General features: G+C 42.0%; 1 protein-coding gene across 3 annotated transcripts in view; it reads left to right on the top strand.

Annotated features, from left to right (window-relative positions):
- Afg1l (AFG1 like ATPase) overlaps positions 1-22,734 on the top strand; it is a 157,473-nt gene that overhangs the window by 62,004 nt on the left and 72,735 nt on the right. For all 3 annotated transcript variants that reach the window (XM_052163885.1, XM_052163887.1, XM_052163886.1), the window contains one exon: positions 11,855-11,913. In XM_052163885.1, the coding sequence (XP_052019845.1) occupies positions 11,855-11,913 (59 nt within the window). The remainder of the gene's footprint in view (positions 1-11,854; positions 11,914-22,734) is intronic.

Genomic DNA, 22,734 nt, shown 5'->3' with positions numbered 1-22,734 from the left:
GGCCACTGAAAAGAAAGTGGCCCCCAGGATTGAGCCTAGAGCTACATGGAGGATGTTAGAATGTGGGCTTCTTTCCTTTTTAAAAATTAAAAATATTTATTATTATTATTTTATGTGTATGGGTATTTTGCCTGCATGCATGTCTGTGTACCATATGCATGTCTTCTGCCATTATTTATTATTATTATTATTATTATTATTATTATTTTATGTGTATGGGTATTTTGCCTGCATGCATGTCTGTGTACCATATGCATGTCTTCTGCCATTATTTATTATTATTATTATTATTATTATTATTATTATTTTATGTGTATGGGTATTTTGCCTGCATGCATGTCTGTGTACGATATGCATGTCTTCTGCCATTATTTATTATTATTATTATTATTATTATTATTATTATTTTATGTGTATGGGTATTTTGCCTGCATGTATGTCTGCACCACACGCCTGTCTTCTGCCGTTCAGGGCTGGGAGAGGGCAGTGGATCCCCGGGAACTGGAGTTACAGATTGTCGTGAGCCACCCTGTGAGCGTAGAAGACCAAGGTCGTGTCCTCTGTGAGAGCAGCCAGCGCTCTTAACTGCCGAGCCATCTCTCCAGCCCCCCAGTTATTTTAACATTTAAAAAATTTAAAATCTTATGTATGTGTCTGTGTGAGCACACATGTGCACAGGAGTGCACGCCATGCAGAGGTCTGTGAACAACTGGTAGGAACTGGCTCTTTCCTTCTACCACATGGGTCCCAGGAATTGAACTCAGGTCATCAGGCTTGGAGGAAGTGTCTACCCACTGAGACATCTGGCTTGGTGGCTCAAATTTCTTTCCCTGTGTAGCCCTGGCTGTCCTGGAACTCACTCTGTAGACCAGACTGGCCTCCAACTCTGAAGTCTGCCTGCCTCTACCTCCCAAGGCCTGTGCCACCACTGCCCAGCACCTGTACTGTTTGTTACATTGATAAACGCATTTGGTGGCATTAGAATAACCCGAGAATGAATTGGAGAATACATTTTCTCAGATCACCAGGCAACAATGTTATGTGATTTTTATTCACTCCAGTATATTCATTGTAAACAAAGGAATAGATAGCACTGTAGGTTGACAACCAGTAGGTGCACACTCACATTTGTGTGCACACTCACATTTATGTGCACACTCACATTTATGTGCACACTCACATTTATGTGCACACTTGCACTTATGCTATTTAATTACTTAAGAGTAAAAAATGTAGCTGGATGTGATGGTGTGTGCTTTAATCCCAGGCTTTGGGAGGCAAAGGTTAACTAGAGCTCTGTGAGTTTGGGGCCAGCCTGGTCTACATGGCAAGTTCCAAGCTCTTCAGAACTAAACAGGGAGACTGTGTCTCAGCAAACCAAAAGAACAATAACAGTAACTCAGTGGTCATTACTACAAAGGCTGGAAACACATTTGGAACAATCTAATACCTTTCAGAAAATGTAATTAGGATTATGTTTTAAATATGATATCAGATCTATGTGTTTTATTTCCAAAAATGTGTATTTTTTTAGAATTACATTTAGCAGTGAAATTATATAACATTTCTAATGCAGTGATGAGCTTGTCGGGGTCTACAAATATAGATTTTTTTAAAAAGTTAATTCTTTGAGAATTTTGGGTAGAGTATTTTGATCATATTTACCTCTGAAAGGATGAGAATTACAGCCTAAAAATCCCCAGTGCCTAATTCTGAAATGACCCCAAGAAGTCAGAAGTTTAAAATGCTATCTCGTTCCAAAGTAGCTCTAACTCCAGCCTTCTAAGGAGCCCCAAACACCTCAAATTCCTTGAGTCCGCTCTTTGTTAGAAACTAGGTGAAAGGTCTCATTCAAGAGCCTGCCCTTTGTTAGGATCTAGGCAAAAGGGCCTTGAGTATGTGATCCTGGTAACAGGAAATGAGCTAACTAGCTGCTTTTCTTGCTTCTGTAAACTGCTTACACCATCACCCCTACCCAGGAGCTCATGCAGCTATGGACCTCCGAGAGAATAGGAAACTAATTGGTCCACGGAGCACGGGCTCGGATAATTTAAACTGATTTGCCTTGAAACTATGGAATGGTACAGATCGATTGGCTCACACTGTGCGGGCTCGATGCTAAGAAATAATTGGTTTTTGATGAGTGGACTTTGTTGTAAACCTATAAAAGCTGTCTCGATTCTGCGCTTGGGGTTCCACAGTCCTCTATCCCTGCACAGGTTACGACTGTGAACCCCAGAGCCTCTGGAATAAAAATCCTCTTGCTGTTGCATCAAGACCATTTCTCTCGAGCGATTGGGGTGTTGCCTTCCAGGGCATGGGGCACTAGGGCACCCTTGTTTTTTGGGTCTTACACCCCAACTCTTCCCTAACTCTTCCTAGATCTGCCTTCTCCTCGGCCTCTCCCCTGAACTTTGTGTCCTATTTTAGATGACAGATACAGATTGGCTCCAGTCTGTGCTGCTCGTAGATTTCTGAGTGTAGGGCCTGTCACTGGAATGCAGTTGACTCATCATGGGTCACACCCTTAAAGAAAACAGACTCAGCTTTAGAAAGAGCCTTGTGCCCAGCCCAGCATCTCAATTAGGTGGAGTAGCTTGTGAACCCCTTTGGACTGCTTGTGAGAATCCTGGACGGCTTGATCTTGTCACGGGCCTTGTGCCGGCATCCACCCCACTTTGGCTCTCTGAGAGCAGCCGTTCTGTCAGGCCCAGAAGACAAGGCTTTGCTCTCGTCTTCCCTGACCTCTGCCTCTTAGGGTCTTCCCACCCCTTTTCTGTGATGACCCCTGAGTTTCGAGGAGGAGATGTGATTCATGGCGTACTGGTGGCTCAACACTCCAGGAAACGTTTTCTCTGAATTCTGAGCAACAACAATCACTGTTTAATATGAAACTAAATTATAGACAGGGAGAGAAAAAAAAATGGTGGGTAGTTAAGAAGAACCGTGCCAAACCGTGTAACCTATCTGAATTCCTGAACTACATGAAAACATCATCTGAACTGCAGAGACACACGGTGCTTACACATGGCACGGTTTGTTCAGTCCTGCACGGACAGAAAGCACTGTAGCATTAGAACAATAACAGGGACTACAGCATTAAATATGGTGGCTAAAGGCAAGAAGCAACAGCTTTGTAAGACAGATGAGCAGCCAGAGCAAAGAGAAGTGTGTCTCAGGAAACTTCTGTTTCATGTTCTTTGAAAGTGGATATGGCGGTCCATGCCAGTAATCTAAGCCTCAGGCAGGCTGAGTGCGGAGGAAATTGGGCTTGGTGGTCCATGCCTATAATCCCAGCAGCTGGGCCCGGTGGCCCATGGGTACAGTCCCAGCACCAGGCAGGATGAGTCAGGAGGGTAGTAAGTTTGAGGCCACATAGACTACAAAGCAAGATTCTGTCTTGATGGAAAGAAAATAAGGACAACATAGACTGTATAAAGAAAAAAGATTAATATTATTTATTTTTAAAAGCAACAAATTGAGCTGAAATCTTGTTTGCTGAGAGAGTGTCTCGGATAAAGAAAGCCAATGAAGTAAGAAGATGTTAAACCCATGGATATCAGTCTTACAGGCAGCAAAGCGTAGACATGAAACTATAGAAAGACTGGATTGAGATGTTTGGCAGAATATAGGACCAGAGCACAGAGAACAGGGCCATGAAGAGGACGTGGGTCCCTGGAAGAACAGCATGCAACAGGCTGCGCTGACGAGAGCTGTTTGAAGTGAGGAAAATCACCCCAACAAGGGGTTGGATGAGAAGGTAATGGTGGCGCACGCCTGTAATCCCAGCACTTGGGAGGCAGTGGCAGGTGGATTTCTGAGTTCGAGGCCAGCCTGGTCTACAGAGTGAGTTTCAGGACAGCCAGGGCTACACCGAGAAACCCTGTCTTGAAAAACAAAACAAAACAAAACAAACACCAAGGAAGGTAATCCTGACCCTGCTGCAGGGTCGCAGACACAGAGTGGCATTGACATCATTTCATGTGGCCTAGGACAGCCTCACATGGTGAGATCCTCCTGTCTCAGCGCTCCAGACACTCCATTACAGACCTGAGGGCTCTGTCCAGCTTTCTTTTAGAATTTAAAATCAGCATTTTACTTTCTACATTGTTAGAAAAGAAAGAAGAATTAAAGACTGCTTCTCAGAGCAAAATCTATATATAGATCAGCCCAGATCTATGAATAAAAACCATGCAGCAAGATCAGTCAGTTCAGTGACAGGACACGCTGTAGGTGGCTTTTCTCTACTAAGTCCTTGCTGAGCTCAGCACACTGAGCTAAGGGACCCTCTGACAGAGAACAGTCAGAAACTCTGAGTGCAGTACTCAGCACATTTATCTGGTGGTCCTGGAGAGTGGGAAGAGTTGATGGATTCCAGAGAGACAGAACTCGGAGAAAGGCCCAGTGTGGGCTTTAGGGTCCAGTAAAACCATTGCCGCATTGGCACCTGGGGTCCTGTTTGAAGACCCACGGGTCTTTTTGGGATGAAAAATCACATTAAAGAGTTTGAGGTGAGGAGGTCTGCTCCACAGAGAACTAGACCGAGATAGCCCCAAGTTCTGTGTACACATCCTGCCTGGACCTGAGACTTCCAAACCACACACGGCAGCATGTCTCCTCTCTGTTCTCAATGTGATTTGCCTGGATGCATCTACAGATTGGAATAGCACATCTCTGAGTCTGTCTATGCAGCATTCCCAGAGGTAATTAACTAAGGGGAAAGAGCTTCCTGAGTTGGGCAGAAGCATCCCAAAGCCAGGGGCCCAGCTGACATAAATGGGGAAAGGGGCAATCTTGGAGACTCACTCCTCCATCATTAGCTGCCCTGCTGGGAGTGCACCTGATGTGCCACACCCTCCTTGTCACCACAGGCTGCGATTTCTAAAATATGAGCCCAGATATATCTTCCCTTCCTGATGTCATTTTTCTTATATGTTTCATTATAGTGATGGGATATAATGCAGAAAATTGGTTTTAAGAATGGGGTCCTTGCTGTGAGTTTGTCTTGTGATGTTCTCAGGTATTCTTTGGATTTCCTGAGGAACTTGGAAAAGTTCAGTGATGTAGGTCATAGAAGTTCACGAATACTGCAAGAACAATACAGCTTGCAAGCGTGGTGGTTTGAAGGAGAAAGCCCCAAATGCTCGCTCATGTGTGCCTGAATGCTTGGTCACCAGGGAGTGGAATTGTCTGAGAAGGATTGGAGCTAGGAGATGTGGGCTTGGAGGAAGTGTGGCACTGGGGATGGCTTTGAGGTTTCAGAAGCCCGTGCCAGACCCCCTCCTCTCCTCTCCTCTCCTCTCCTCTCCTCTCCTTCTCTCCTCTCTTCCACCCTCCCCTCTCTTCTCCTCTCCTCTCCTCTCCTCTCCTTCTCTCCTCTCTTCCACCCTCCCCTCTCTTCTCCTCTCCTCGCTTCTCTGCCTGTGCAGTCATGGACAAACCCTCTAAAACTGTAGAAGCCCCCAACCAAACACTTTATTTTATAGATTGCTTTGGTCATGGTATCTTCACAGCAGTGGAGCAGTGACTCAGAGGGGTGAGGCTCAGACACTGAGCATAGGTAGGAGAGTGGACACTGAGGAGTGTGTTTGGGGATTTCAAGTAGGAACTGGAGTAGAGTATATGTCATACTGTGGCAAAATACTGGTCTACATTTTGTGGAGGTGGAGGGACTTTTTTTTTAAGTAATTAATTATTGGGCATGGTGGTCTACAGCTTTTGTCCTAACACTGGGGAGGCAGAGGCAGGTGGGTCTTTGAGGCCAGCCTAGTCTATGAGTGAGTTCCAGGATAGGCAGACTACACAGGGAAACCTAGAAAAATCCAAGAAAAAACCCCAAAGTGTCGTATAATTACACACACACACACACACACACCTGTGTGTGAGTACAGACATTTGAGTGTGGCTGACTTCAGAGGCCAGAGGCATTGGATGTCCCCAGAGCTGGAGTGACGGGCATCTGTGAGCTGCTGACACCAGGTCTGGTCTTTTGTAAGTGTTGTGAAACATTGAGTTATCTCTACAGCCTCTGGTAGAGCTAATTTAGTTTATAGTAAGAATTGTGACCAACAGCAGAGCAGCTAGGTCTGAATATTTTTCCATTTGCCTAGAAAATAAAGGGCCCAGGAAATACAGTCACTGAAGAGCTTCAGGCCGAGCACTCGGCCTTGGGACATAGAAAAGGACCTCAAGCTACGCCTCCCCCTCCCCTTCTCTGTCTCCCTCTGTCTACTCCCACCAGAGCCCACACCCCAGCAGGCTCTCCGTCCTGCCTCCTGATCCCATGTGCTGGGATTCCAACACACATCCCTGTAACCTCAGCACAGTGCCTGGCTGTCACTACAGCTCAGAATCAAAAGAAAAACTTAATCTGCTATACTATTTACAGATTCAGCAAAATATTGTTTGCACTTTAGTTTTATTAGTGAAGAAAACCAAATATTAGCTGTAGACATTGGGAAAACGTCTTCCAGTTTACTGTATGACCTGACATTTGTACAGAAATTTATAGTCAGTGCAGATGAGATGCACTGTATAAAATATGTAAGGTGTTACCTATGTGGGTGGATTACACAAACTAATAAATAGTGAAAGAGGAAAGCTAGATTGCTGTTACTGCTTAAATGGTCTAAAGGTGTCCATTAAAAAAAATCTATGATAAAATAATAATATCTTAGAAAGGTAAATCATATTGCCCCATGGAGCCACATAAATATTTTATGTCAGGAAATATGTTATTCCTATTTTCTAGGAAAATTCATTTGAATTCTCTTTCTTCAATGCCTTTCATACGCTAAGCTAGTTTGTACATATACAAGTAGGCATTCTTCATCATCTTGGTTTTGGATGTTGAATCTGCTGTCCGCATGCATCTCCACAGTATGGATGTGTTTGTCATTGCTTTAAAAGTCCTCTAAGTGTTGTTACCCATTCTTCACTCCGGAGAGTTTGGAGGCCCTCCTTCTGTTCTCTACAAATGAGTGTCCATGACCCCACTCCACTGTCTTATACAGCCAAGTGTTCATTTGGCTCTGTTCAGAATCACTGAAAAAAAAAAAAAAAACCCAGGCAAGAGCAGGCAAATTTTAACTGATATTTAGTATATAACAGCAATTGTCGACATAAGTATAATAGAAACCTTTGTCTCTAAGTGTAAGGGGCCATGATTCGCTGAAGAATGATACCCCAGCTCAAATGGTATATAAACGCAAAGAGTGTTTTGCTTTGCATAAGTCCAGCATTCTGGGGCCCACCATCTACAAAGATGGAGAGACCTCAAAGTGACCCAGCAGGCCTGATTTAAAGTACATTAGGGGAATTCCGAGGAGGGGTAAGTGACCTCTATCTTAATCTTGGCTCTTTCTCTGTGGACATTCCAGAACCATTGCTGGGGGCCTGAGGGGGTGGGAGGTGGGGGTGGGGGACAGGACTTGAAACTGCTGTTGAGGAGGTCTTGAAACTGCCGTTGAGGAAGTCTGGAAACTGCTGTGGACCCCTCATACTTGCCTCAGGCCAGGTGGTGAGGAAGCTTCTAAGGCCTGGACTTGTCTGGACTTACCCAGTTCTTGGAGACAAAGATTTAGGCCAAGTCTCCTGAACTGCTAGTTTGAAACCTGTCATGGAGTCAGCCTAGCCTTTCTTATAAGAAAGTTGAAACTAAATGTGAAAAACTTTGTAGCTAAATAACATTTCAGGAGATGGGTCTATTGTATTGAAATTAGCATAATATTTGAATTGCAGAGAAACTCTTCAATTTGATGATTCCAGCCCCTCTTCCATTAGTGTTAAATAAAAGCCTGAAGATTTTCAAGCCAACGATTTCTGCTTAGGATTCTCTTCAGAAAATGCCTCTCAGAGCATAGCGTTTTAAATCACATGTTTTTGAAAAGGCACAGTTTTAAAAACTTAACCCTTTGAGACATTAAATCTGTAAGACTTAACAGCCATTGTCGTTTCCCTTTAACTCTGCTGATGAGTGGAAATCTTTTAATCAAGAACAGGTGATCCTCCACTATTTCCATTGGTCTAAACATCCCAGTGTGCATGCGCGTCAGCTGCACAAGGGAGTCCCCTGTAAGATTTTAAAAAAAGACAAAACAGATGTGGCGGTGCACGCAGCTTTAATCCCAGGACTGCTCGGGCAGAGGCAGGCAGATCTCCGTGAGTTTAGGCCAACTTGGTTGGCATGGTGAATTCCAGGCTAGTCAGCTGCATAGATAGACCCTGTCTCAAAAACAAAGCAAAAAGCCGAAATTAACTTAAAATAATACCTTGGCTTTGTTCTAGTCTGTTGTGCTCAGAGATAGTCACTAACGCTGGTTATGCTTTTATAATGGTTTCTGATATATAATAGAAATGTGTTGCCCTGCTAATTAAGGTTGACATGTACCATTGTCAGGACAGCCTTCTGAGCTCTACGCAGTACAGCAAGGTCTCTGTATCGTCTCTCAAAGTCTCCCATCGTCTCTGACCTTGTCTGGGGAGTTATAAAACCGACATGCCTCTCCCAGCAGAACGTCTCATAGCCTAGATTAAGGTTACTGGCCAACTTCCTTTCTCCAAATGGATGGAGCTGGAGAACATCATACTAAGTGAGGTAACCCAGTCTCAATGCACTCACTATATGCACTCACTAATAAGTGGATATTAGCCTACAAAATTGGAATGCCCAAGACATAATCCACACATCAAATGATGTACAAGAAGAACGGAGAAGTGGCCCCTGGTTCTGGAAAGACTCAGTGCAGCAGTATAGGGCAAAAGCAGAACAGGGAAGTGGGAAGGGGTGGATGGGAGATCAGGGGGAAGGAAGAGGGCTTATGGGACTTTCCGGGAGTGGGTGGGGGGGGCAGAAAAGGGGAAATCATTTGAAATGTAAATAAAAAATATATCGAATAAAAAAATAAAAATAAAATGAAAATAAAAGAATCTACTTAAAAAAAAAAAAAAGAACTGGTTTAGCTAGAGCCTGAGATCCCTGAACTGCTTCCCCATGCTAATAAGGCATTTCCGTACCTTAAGCCTTCAGCCAGTGACCTTGGTCTGTCCTGGATGTTCTGACTCAAGTCCTGGATCCTTTTGTCACCATTCACTGTCCTTCTCCAGGCAACAGTAAAGTTGCTTTTGTCACTTTAGGTGGGCTTGTCCTTGCTGTAGTTGTATATGAAGAGAGCTACCCAGTATATATTGTTTTGGGTCTGGTTCCTTTTGAGATCTGCCTGTTGTACATGTAGTTTACCTTTTTATTACAGAATAGTATTCCATTGTATAGTTACCACGCTGCACATTTTTTGGATTGCTACCAGGTGGGGGACATTACAAATAAAGCTTAAGAAGTTGTTTGTTTGTTTGTTTGTATGAAGCTGCTAGAATATGGGCTGAGTTTTAGAAATTCTTATTTTTACTTTTACTTACTTCCTGTCAATCTGTCTGTTATTTTATTTTTTGTGAGTGGGATCTGGGGATTGAACTTGGGCCTCATGCATGCTGGGTAAACACTTCACCACCGAGGCAGCAGTCCCCAGTGATAAAAACTACATTTTTATCACCTTTACCAGCCGTGTTTGCAGTTGGTGAAGACTGTGGGAATACTTACTTTTAAACCCACTTCTTGTATTTTCTCCTTGTTAATCAATAAAGGTATGGATTATAGCAAAGAAAAGATCCCATGCTGGACCTAGCCAGCATTATCTTACCTTTTGTGATGTCCTTAAAGCAAGATGTTAGGTGAAGTGAAACCACGCCTCTCCCTCACCACAGAACAAACAAACGAATGAATGAATGAATGCACGAACGAATGAATGAATGAACGAACGCACGCATGAATGAACGAATGAACGAACGAACGAATGAATGAATGCATAAATGAACGAATGAATGAACGCACAAATGAACGAACGAATGAATGAATGAACAAACGCCTGCCCTCCCTCCACTGTGAGAACGCTGTGATTAGTGTTTCTAAGGAGAATAAATGTTTTCTAATGACCATTTTATTTTCATAAAAACATGGCAGTTGAAATCTATCATACTTACCAATTTTTCTTTAAACAAGGAACTACAGAAAAGATCCTAGAATGTTATACTTTGAAAAACCTGATGTACAGTGTAATCTAATTTGTGTTTTTCACTATGGAGGAAACTGTTTTGCTGATTTCCACTTTTAGAATTTATAAAAATCCAATAGCTTAATAAAACGCCTGTCAAAGACAACTGTTGATGCAATAAGATTTCAAACTCTTAAGAATTTTCTTCAAAGGAGCCTCCCTTAAAAACATTTTGTGGTTTTAATAGTGTTATAGTTTATATGTATATATGTATGTATGTATGTATGTGCATGTGTTTGTAAGCATGTGCATGAAAGTGTGTCTGTAGATGCCAAAAGAAGGCATCGGGTCCCTTGGACCTGAGGTTACAGACCGTGGTGAGCTGCCTGACACTGTTGCTGGACACTGTTGCTGGGAGCGGAATTCTGGTCCTCTGTAAAAGCAGCAAAAGATGCTCTTATAACTGAGCCATCTCCACAGCCCCCGCTTCCTTTTTCAAAGACTTACCTTATTGTTTGTTTATGTATGTGGGTGTGGGTATGTGCACATGTATATGTGTGTGCGTACCCAAGGAGGCCACAATATGTTGTGGGTGCCCTGGAGCTAGAATTACAAGTGCCTGTGAGCCCGTTCTGATTTTTTTGTTGTTGTTTGGATTTGCTTTTTTCGAGACAGGGTTTCTCTGTACAGCTCTGGCTGTCCTGGAACTCACTCTGCAGACCAGGCTGGCCTCAAACTCAAAATCTGCCTGCCTCTGCCTGCCAGAGTGCTGGAATTACACGCATGTGCCACCACTGCCTGGCCCTGTTCTGATTTTTTTAAAGGCAAAGCTATTCTATATAGCGTAGGCTGGCCTTAACTAGAATCTTCTGAGCATTTGCCTCCTGAGGACCGCAGTTACATAGTGTACCTCCTGAAGAATGCAATTACACATGTGTGTCACACTGTTTGGCAAACAATTTCTTCCTTTAAAAGAAAAATATAAAATCCTTAAAGTATGCTGCCATTTTCTTTTTGTTTGCTTCTGAAAATAAGTGTATTTATGTATCTATATTTTGTATAAGCATACATTCACGGTGACACATACACGTGTTGCAACGTATCTAAGTAAGAAAATATTGCCTATGATACAATTACCTGATGTCTTAGGTTATTAAGAAGAACATTTGGATTTTTAGACACTTCATTTATTCTGGCCTTTTTGGCAAATATGTCACCTTGGTACAAATTCAGGAGTAGTTTTTGTCTGATGACGTTTCTTTTTAAATGGTTAATTTTACACAACTCTTAGTTAATCACTGAGAACTTACAGGGCAAGGAAAGATGATGAAGCCTTTCCTGATGCAGTCCTCTGTTCAAGGACCAGACGCTTTTAGGTGTGTCTTGTCTCCTCCTCTTCCTTCTATTTTTGTTTTTGGTCTTTTTTTTTTTCCCTTGGTTTTGGTTTTCTCTGTGTAGAATCAGGTTAACTTTAACTCAGTGATCTGCCTGTCTCCCTGTCTTTGACTGGCATGCACCACCGTGCCCTCTGTAGGTCCTCTTTCTACGCTGGGTCATTGACTTGGGATTCTTAAGGCTTTATGTTCTCCACAGCATCTTCCTCCCACCGGGCATCTTTCCATAGCTGCTAATTTTTTTCTTCTATGAAAAACGTAGTGGGTCTTGGTACGGTATGAATACAAATAATTTTGGTGATTTTTTTTTCTTGCACCCCCTTTAGTCAGTCGAAAGCTTCATTAGCCGGGCTCAAGATAAAGTATCACTGTCACCCACGCTAAGTAAAAAGCTCACGCGTTTGTGTGTTTCAGATCTCTATAAAAACGGACTCCAGAGGGCCAACTTCGTGCCATTTATAGCTGTCCTGAAGGTAAGGGGTAATCTTTTTTTCATCCACTGACTGACTTGTAGGAAGACTTTTTGTCTTGCACCAAGCAGAATTCATCTTCCTATTTTAGACAGAGGTAGTCAGAGACAAGAGCAGGTATCTTTTTAAATACTATTGCCCCATGTGTACACGGGAAAAATTACAAAATATAGTCCAAATTGTCCCCTAGCTGAAACATTTGATAGTTTACATTTTATAAATCTTAATTTAGGGTTTCCTCATAAATATTATAGCAGATAATGTTTAAACTTATACATTTATTTCTGAAAAAAAAGTGTTTGGTGTTCTTTGTTTCCTTCAGGCTAATGGCCATTATTAACATGTTTTCCTAGCTATTAAAGTTGCTATTCTAGAACACCATTATTACAAAAATATTCTAATATATTTAAATGTGATTGCCATCAAGTTATCATGAAATTATGTCAAGTTGAGGCACATAAATAGTTTAAATATTTGTGTGTATCATTGCTGCATAGAGTTTAAAATAGTCTTCATTACAATATCATTAAGGATAAAATAGCCTCCTCTCTTTACTGTTAATTTTAAGTAATTTTTGCATGATTATTCACTAATTCTATAGCTTACTAATATTTCTTGAAAACCTACTCTGTGCAAACTGCCACACTAGTCATAGTGGGTAATAGAATTATGAAATAGGTGGTTTGTATCTTTATAATCTTGTTGAGAATGCAAAATGTACACAAATACTTAACGCAGAAAGCAAAATATATAGTTCCCAAATGACACACAATTATGTGCCAAATGTAATTTATCTAATTTTAGGTATGCAAATGTTCTTGATGCATATCAACATATTCAAAAGAGAATAAAGTTTTATTTAGCAAAAACTAAACTTCAAATTTTCGTGCAAAGAAGGAAGAGTTGAAATAGCTTCAGATACTCTAAACACATAGTCAGACAAGTTCTTTGACATAACACTGAATTATTGTTGGTGCCTATACTAACTTAGAAGAATTCAAACATCTGTTTCCCTGACCAATTTTAAGTTCCCAGGGATCTTAATTTCTCCGAGATATTTATAGACGTGAGGAAAGTGCTTTCAGAGGTTCCATCCTGTCAGTAATGTGTGCCTTTGATATTCATGCTTCACACATGGGGAGAGGTGGATTTGCAATGTTTCTGCTAAGCTCCAAAGTAATATACTCTACAAAGAGACCACAATACAAACAAGGAATGAAGAAAAATTGTGCCCAAAATAGTATCTTCATACGGTGCTAATACATGAGCTATAGAAAAAGAAGGCTCACAGAACCTTGTCTATATACTTTTCTGGGGGGAACTTAAGCCTTTTATCCCTCTTTGGCCAGTAATTTATCATAATTCAATATACAATACCAATGACAGACAACTAAATTGACCCGTCAAATTTCCTTTCCTTCCCTTTCTCTGCTCTTGATTTTTCTGAAGAGAGAACATCATCCAAGATGAATAATCTATCATTGCAAATTGACCATGAGCTGACATGTCCAAGAATCAACATAAGGATTACATTAGAAAATATCTAAAATGTCCAGTTCATTGCAAAGATTTCTCATATGTAACAGAACACCGTTCATTGATGGGAAACTAGATCTGGCTCGGGTGGAGTTAGCCCGTCTTTGTGCTGTTTGGTGTTTGGTCACCTGACAGACAAGAGCCTCTGGCATGAGGGTAGGTCAAGTGAGACAGGGTTCTACTGGCTGGGCTGGGGGCTCTGTCTTAATGGCTAATTGATATAAGAGGCCCAGCTTACTGTGGGTGGCACCACACAGTACCTTAGGCTGGTAGGGCCTGGGCTGTAGAAAAAGCCAGTGTGGAAAGCAAGCTAGTAAGCAGCCTAGCCTGGTCTCTGCCTCAGTTCCTGTCTCCAGGCTTACACCTCGAGGAGCTTGGCTTCCCACCATGATAGCAAAATAAACCCTTTCCTTCCAGCTGGGTGGTAGTGGCACAAGCCTTTAATCTCAGCACTTGAGAGACAGGCAGATTTCTGAATTCGAGGCCAGCCTGGTCTAGAGAGTGAGTTCCAGGACAGCCAGGGCTACACAGAGAAACCCTGTCTTGGGGGAAAACAAAACAAAACAAAACAAAACAACAACAAAACCCTTTCCTTCTGTAATATGCTTTGGACAGTGTTTTATCAAAGCAACAGAAAACAAAGTTGGGCAGTTTGTATGCATGAAGACTCCTTTGTAAGTAAAGATGGATTCATATTTAATTGAAAGCCATCTTGCCCGCGTACAGATGATAACATATGGTTTTCATCTTGGCCCAGGGAAGAGAAATATACTGCAGAAACCAAGCATGTAGTGGTGCTGATGACTAAAGGGATAGAGGGACCGGTGGAGGAGAGAACTAACGGACTCTCAGAAATGGTTCTCTCACTTCTACACACGTGCTATGATATGCGTGCAGACACACACACACACACACACACACACACACACGTACATAAACATGTTCTCTCTAAATAAAGATATAAAAATAATGGAGTCTTATTAGTTTAGTAAAGAGAAAATTAGAATTTATTGAGGGAAACGGGTCTTCTAAATACATTTTCTTTGTGCTTCTCCCTAGTAAACAGAATTTATAATTTACCACAGAAGCTTGTAGTTTATTGCTTGATGTATTGAAAAATAACAAGCACTTATGTAGGTTATTAATAAATAATGACATTTTCATTAGATAATAGGGGAATTGTGTGATTATAAAAATCTATGTTTAGAGACAGGTGGTGGTGGCGCACGCCTGTGATCCCAGCACTCTGGGAGGCAGAGGCAGGCGGATTTCTGAGTTCGAGGCCAGCCTGGTCTACAGAGTGAGTTCCAGGACAGCCAGGGCTATACAGAGAAACCCTGTCTCGAAAAAAACAAAATCCAAAAAAACAAAAAAAAATCTATATTTATTAATAAATATGGTATAAATGTATATAAATAAAATATAGGCTATATGTTAAAATAGTATACATATATATTGGAATTGTATATATGTATGTTAGAATAGTATACATATGTATTAGGACAGTACACATATATATTAGAATAGTATTCTGCTGTAACAAGGATTGAAATTCTGACTTAGAGCTATAATGTGAATGAATCTTGAAAACACTATACAAAGTGATACAAGCCAGGAACAAAAAGGATACATGTTTTGAAAGGACAAATATTGTTTAATTTGTTTATGTGAGTTACCTAAAGAGACAAGGTATAGAGAGCCAAAATAGACTGGAGGGTACCAGATGCTGGGCAGAAGAAAGAATAGATAGTTATTTGTTTTATATCTATGAGTATCTTGTTGACATGGAGGTCTGTGTATCGCAGGCATCCGGAGACTGGACTCATAGATCGCTGTGAGCTGCTATTTGGGTGCCGGGAATCGTAATCAGATTCTCTTTAAGAGCAAGAGCTCTTAACCACTGATCTATCCCAGCCCCCCAGAGGAATGGATACTGTGTTTACTGAGAACAGACTATCTGTTTGGTGATGTATCTATTATGATGAAAAGTTCCCGAAATGGATACTGATGATGAAGAACCCCATGGATATGCTTAAGGTCAGAATTAAGGTGATACATCTGTGTTAGGCATATATTTTCTTTTTCTTTTTTTCTGGATAGGGTTTCTCTGTGTAGTCCTGGCTGTCCTGGAACTCACTTTGTAGACCAGCCTGGCCTTGAACTCAGAGATCGGAGTGCTGGGATTAAGGTGTGCACCACCATGCCTGGTTTTACGTGTGTGTATGTATGTATGCATGTATGTATGTATGTGTATAGATATATGTATGTATCATATGTATTATGTTTTATAATATTTATACATATACTATAAAAATCTAATTAGATAAGCTTCAAGTCTCATGACAGATTACAAAAATGTTCTCAGGTTTCAGTGATAAAAACATTCCCACCAAAGACCAGGAAGATCTCAAATTAGTGTGAAAAGACCTCCTGACAGTGACATCGATCAAATTGATAGAGATCTTAGAATTATCCGATAAAAAATTAAAGTAGTCATAGTAACAGTGCTTCCACAGGCTATGTGTATGTGCCTGGTGTTGTGGTATTAGAACACCGTGATTCTAGAATGCTTTATTAGCAAGGGATGTTTAATCATTTCAAATCCATGTGCCATATAAGCATGGCCTCCAAGCATGTAAGGCAAACAGCAGAAGCATCAGAGGAATAGATTCACCTAGGAGAGGATGCTTCTCACAGGATCCTTCTACAGCTGTGAGGAAACAGCAGCAGGATCTGAGCAACCCTGTGAGCCAGTCTCACTATAACCTTGCAAGACAGACACCAGGTCGAGCACAGTCTCTGGACGCAGTGCTCAGTCACCCACGAGCAGCGTCATGACAATATGGTAAGTCAGAGCTTCTTGTTTGCAAATGAAGACATACACTTCCAGACAGCACTCGAGTTACAGAAACCACTGGGGGACTGAGGGCGTGTATGTACAAAACACTTGTTGTGCAAGCATGGAGGATCAGAGTTTGGAGCCTCAGGATCCAGTAAGGGCAGGAGGCAGAGACAGGCTTTCAGAGCAAGCTGGCCCAGTAAAACAGTCCTGCACATAGAAGTATATAAAGTAGAGAGCAATTAAGAAAGACAGCCAATGTCAGCCAGCAAATGTTATGTGCACAGTACACACACACACACACACACACACACACACACACACACACAGAAAAAAAAAAGAAGTCACATAAGATAGTAGAAAAATTAGTGTTGTCAAAGTCTATCCATGTGGTCATGTATCTGAATATTTTGTTCTCTGTCCTCTCCCTACTTTTTAAAGACAAAGTTTCACTGTATAGCCAGGCTGGCCCTGAACTCCCACTCCTCTTGCCTCAGTCTCCAGAGTGCTGGGATCACAGGCTTGTACCACTGTGTCTGGTCTCTGCTCTCATGAATGGAGTGATAATCATCTATTATATACACACCACATTTTGTTCACCCAGTCCTTTGCTGATGGCTATCTGGGATAGCTTTACCTTTTCCCTGTTGTGAATGAAAGCCACCATCAACATTTTTGGTGCAAATACATGTCATCCCAGGGAGGGTTTCTGTTGCCGTGATAAACACCAGGACCAGAGAAACGTGAGCAGAAAAGGACTTGCTTGCCTTTCATGTTCTGATCACTGTCTGTCGGCTGAAGGAACTCAGGGCAGAAACCCAAGGCAGGAACCTGGAGGCAGGAACTAGAACAGAGGCCGTGAGGGTGCTGCTGATTGGCTTGTTCCTCTTAGCTGGTTCATCCTGATTTCTTAGAGCACTTAGAGGACTGTTTACTGAGGGGTGGCATTGCCCACCACCTGCGGGGCCTTAGCATATCAAACATTTAAGAAAACGCCCACAGGCCAGTCTGATATAAGCGTTTCCTCAGTTGAGGTTTCTCTTCCCAGATTACTAGTTTGTATCAAATCGGCAGAAGTCTAAGGAGGACACCCAAGTCCTTTGGAGTTTATGTCTAGAAGTGGAACTGTGGAGTACAAAAACCCAGGAAAGGGGAAATAATTTGAAATGTAAATAAAGAATATATCTAAAAAAAAAAAAACCAAACCAAACCAACCAAACAAACAAACAAAAAAAACAAAACAAAAACAAAAAAAAAACCCCAGGAGATTCCAATTCCCTTGACACTGATGTAAAGTCCAGAGGCACACTAGTTAAGTTTGTTCTTGCTGTGACAAGAGGGAGTTAAGGAGGGCAGGTTTCTTTTCCCTCTGCAGTTTATAAGGCATGCAGTTCAGCATGGCTGTGGAGGCGGGGCAGCTGGAGTGTGAGGCCCCGACCAGTGTGTGCTCAGCCGGGAGAGAGACGGCAGGCTGGGCTTGGCAGTCTTCTCTCTCTGTTCAGTCTGGGACCCAGCCCATGGGACGGTGAATCTTCTTGCTCAGTTCAAACTTTCTGAGGACTTTGTCATAGACCCACTTGTGATGTGTTTCCATAGCAACTAGTCAAGGTGACAATGAAAATTCACCATCCCATGTGGTAATTGCATACTTCGCTTATTTGAGACATGGGTGTACTGCTTTCTATGGAAGCCCTACTATTCTATGTTCCCACCACCGAGACTGTAGTGCCTCCGCATCTTTGCTAATGCTTGTTTCTTTGCTTGGAAAACAAGCAAACCAAAACCAATAAGCATCCCGCTGAGGCTGCGGTAGGATCGCATCATTTCTCCCTTAGAGGTGGACAGTAGACTTTATCGGTGACATATGATACTGTATGGCCTTCCGCTCTTCCTCTCCTCTGGGGAATCCACCGTGGGAATCATGTCAAGGCGGGGAGCTAACCGTTGTATCGAGGGACTGAGTTGGGTAGAAATGCACAGGTCGCTAAGGCCCTTTCTTTTGGCTGGTGTTCACTGGGGCTCAAGATCAGAAGACTCGACTCCTCGAAGTCGTAGAGGTGGCTGTACTCTTCATGTAGCCAGCCATGGAACACCAGGACATGGACTAGATGAGAAGTTGTTGGGGGTGAGGTGACGGTGACACTGAACAGAAAGCCGTGTCCTCAGTGCCTCGCGGGGTGCCCTTCAGGCTCCAGTGTCTCTGTCATCATGTTCCTGATATTATTACATCTGACCCCTCCCTCCACATGCAGGGCGCATCCGTGATATGCTATGGGTGGGTACACAGAAACCATGCCAGTGGGCGTCCTGCTCAGCTAGGGCTGAGCTTGTCCACACAGTGGCAGTGGCAGTTCAGGGAATGGATTTCTGGCCAGTCCTATGGCGACTGTGCCACAGTTCCCTGGGGAAGGCACCTGTAGACTTCTGGGTGGTGGTGATGATGTGGACCAGAGTCACACGGTCCATGGATGTCTTTGGTCAGAGGACTAAGCCATTGATGATGTTAGAGGCACTGCTGCCAATCTTGAGAGAGTTAACCATACATATACATATACACATACATATACATACACACACACACACACACATATATATATCTATATATCTATATCTATATCTATATATATATTTAAAAGACATGATGAGAATCACATAGATAGCTCAGTGAGTAAAATCATTGACCTGAGTCAAATCCATGGAACCTATGTGGTAGAAGAAGAGAAATGACTCCTGGTAGTTGTCTCATGACAACCGTATATGTGCCATGGCATGCCTACACACACAGAGCACATGTCCCATCTCATCCTCTCACAATCAATCAGTGTAAACACACACACACACATGCACATGCACACATACACACATACACACACATACATGCATACACACACACATGCATACACACATAGACATATACACACATGCATACACACACATACACACACATGCATGCACACACATGCACACACACATACACACATGCACACACATGCATACACACATGCATATACATACACACATGCATACACACATACACATGCCTACACACACATGCATACACACATACATATACACACACGCATACACACATGCATACACACATACACACATGCATACACACATACATACACACATGCATACACACATACACACATGCACACACATGCACACACACACGCATATATACACATACACACACATACACACATACACACATACACACACATGCATACACACACACATACACACACATACACACATACACACATACACACGCACATACACACGCACACACACATACACACACATGCATACACACACACACACACACACACACCCCTAATCGTAAGTCGAGCTGGCACTGACTGGAAGCACGGTTGGATTGAGGATTATGATCTACCACATGCCTCATGGAGAAGAGGAATTTAATTCTCTCATGGAGAATTAAAGAAGTCATGTCACTAGTACAGTAAAGGAGATGAATTGAATATAAGATCAGAAGAGAAGCAAGTGGGCAGAAATAAAGTCAAAGAGAAAAATTCTGCGGTTAAAGACTTTTATAGAGATGACACCAGATAGGGAAAGTGGGTCCAAGTGTCACTGTTCCCTCGATTCGTGTGCCTGTTCGTGGGTCTGTGAGTGTGAGAAGGTTTTCCAGTTTCGTTCATGTTGGTCTTGAACTCATTATCCTCCTGACGCAGCTTTCTGAGTTACTGGTCATAATTCATACATCTGAAGAAAACAAAGGACCTAATGATAAAAGAGAAAATAGGTTTCATAAATAGAGAAGTCCAGATCTAGTGTTCATTTTGTTTTTGCCTAACTCCACTAATAATATATTTTTCTGTTGTGTAATTTGACTCTTGAATAAAGGAAAACTCTCTAGTCAGTAAGAAAAGAAATGGGGAAGATCCCCAACTTGATCTGAGAGTTGTCCATTCCAAGTAGATCCCATACATAACAAAGTAGACTTGTTCCCACCGTGTCAGGGCTAGAGAGATGACTCGGTTAAGAGCACTGACCACTCTTTGGCGGGTCGTGTTTAATTCCCAGTATCCAAATGGCAGTTAGCAACTGCCCAGAACTCCAGCCTCGTGGCATTCAATGCCATTGTCTGCCTTCCAGGGGTACTGTACACACATTCAAGCAAAACACCCATACATATAAAGTGAAATAATTAAACAATAAATGGTTTCTGATCGCTTAGATCAGTGTGCACATTTAACCCCCCAGACATGCCAAATGTGGTGGCAGATTCCTGGGATACTGGCAGGTTGAGGCAGTAGGATCTCATATTCGAGGCTAGCCTGGACTACATTGTGAGACCCTGCCCCAAATAAATGGGCCAGTGTATAAATACATAAATAAACCCCTCTTACATTTCAGAGGGAGTTAAAGAAAAAATACCCACAGATATGTACTTTTGGATACATGATAATGTAGGAATTACAGTCTTTATAAAATTTCCTGAGTGAATTACTTTTAAGATTTCATAACCACCAGTCAAAATGAATAACTTATAAATAGAGATATTACAGGAAAATAATTGGTGGTGGTTGAATTGAATCTGATTAAACATTTCAGGCAATAACATTCTCATCGTGTCATGTGAGCACTTCTGTAATTGAATTAAGTACGAGATGCTGGAATACATGGCACAGAGGTGCAGCTTGAGCAGAGAAAGCACCAGAGGTCAGGATTCTCCCAAAGAGTACACGGTACTTACCTGGAGGCTTAAAGAGTCAAAAGTTACTAGGAAAACCCGAAAGACATGATCATGAAGGAAGGCTGTATAGAAAGGATGAAACCATGAAGGCCGTAAATTTAAAATGTGATTAGTAATTAAGTTCATTAATATTTTATGAACTAATCATTACTATTCTTCCATTTACTGGAGGCTTTTCGCATTTGTATAAAACTTAGCTTTCCCCCTCCCTGTCTCCAAATAAAAGCAAGATGTATTCGGTGCATGCAAACAGAAAGGACTGTGTTGGCACTTTCTCTTATACAAAAAAGATGGTATTTGCTATAGGTTTTATATGTTGGGTGATATTTCTTTTTTTCTTTTTGTTTTGTTTTTTTTCTTTTTTTTTTTTTGGATTTTTTTTTTTTTTTTTTTTTTTTTTGGATTTTTTTGGTTTTTTTGAGGCAGGGTTTCTTTGTATAGCCCTGGCTGTCCTGGAACTCACTCTGTAGATCAGGCTGGTCTCGAACTCAGAAATCCGCCTGCCTCTGCTTACCAGAGTGCTGGGATTACAGGTGTGCACCACCACCGCCCGGCGGTGATATTTCTAAAGTATGTGCACCAATAAAGTTGTTAACGCTTTTGCTGGAATCTGCACAAGATCATTCTTTACAATTACACGTATCTGTCTCAGCCTCTGCACTGCAGTAGTTTACAGAAAGAGACTAATCTGTTACCAAGGTCAGCATATGTAGGCAGTAGCCAAATCTGGCCTGCTACCTACTTTTGTCAATAAAGCTTTACTGAAAAGCTTTGCGCTTCTTTTTTTTTTTTTTTTTTTTTTTCTGTCTGTTATCTATAGCTCTTTTCATACCACAGCTACAGGGTTGAGTCCCCACAGCAGAGACTAATGGTCTCAAAAGCCTGACTGTGTCCTTTCTGCCCTTTCCCAGACGGTGTGTGGATGTCACTGATGAAGCACGCGGGGAGTGAACTTATGCGTGAACATATTAAGATCATATGTGTGAACAGCACATTTTCATGTGACAGGAACCCCATGCTAGGGTAGACTCAGTAGTAGCTCTCAGAGAACATGTTACCTCAAAAGCTGGAGAAATGCTTAGTAAAAGGAGGGAGCTTGCTAGGCCAAATTCTAAGACGGTAGCCATGTTAAGTTCCAGCTGATTCAGTAGCTTGAGATTATTGGCTTTGTTAGAATCAAGTGAAAATGTCATTTTCACATGGGCATACATGCATACATGCATACATGCAAACGTACAAGTATGTTATGTATGTGCAGTCTTGGAGATTGAACCCAGGCCCTGGTCAACTATTGGTCAGATGTCCTCTGCCTGAGCCCTGTCTGTAGCCGTCCTTCCTCTTGGCTGCGTTGTTATTCATGTAGAAACAGTCTCACTTGGTCTGTATGACAGGCTCACTGTAACTCAGGCTGACCTCAAACTTGCAGCAATCCTCCTGCCTTGGCCTGAATCCTGGGATGCGAGGCATGAGTCGTGCTGCCCAGTAATTTTATACACAGTGAGAGGATAACGGGCCTCGAGTGTATAATGATTGAGTAATATCCATTCCACACAACCTGTGTGATCATCAGTATTTCTGATGGTTGTAATAAAGGTATAGAGCACTAACTATGATTTGTCAGAAGAATAGTTTTTTTTTTTGTTTTTTAGGCTACTTCCAATATTATCCATGAGGGTTGGATTGGCTTGTAATTATTTCTCTTCCCATCTGATCAGGTTCTGGG

Source organism: Apodemus sylvaticus, chromosome 19, assembly GCF_947179515.1.
Source record: "Apodemus sylvaticus chromosome 19, mApoSyl1.1, whole genome shotgun sequence".
Classification (NCBI taxonomy): Eukaryota; Metazoa; Chordata; class Mammalia; order Rodentia; family Muridae; genus Apodemus; species Apodemus sylvaticus.
This window is presented reverse-complemented; position numbering and strand designations above follow the sequence as displayed.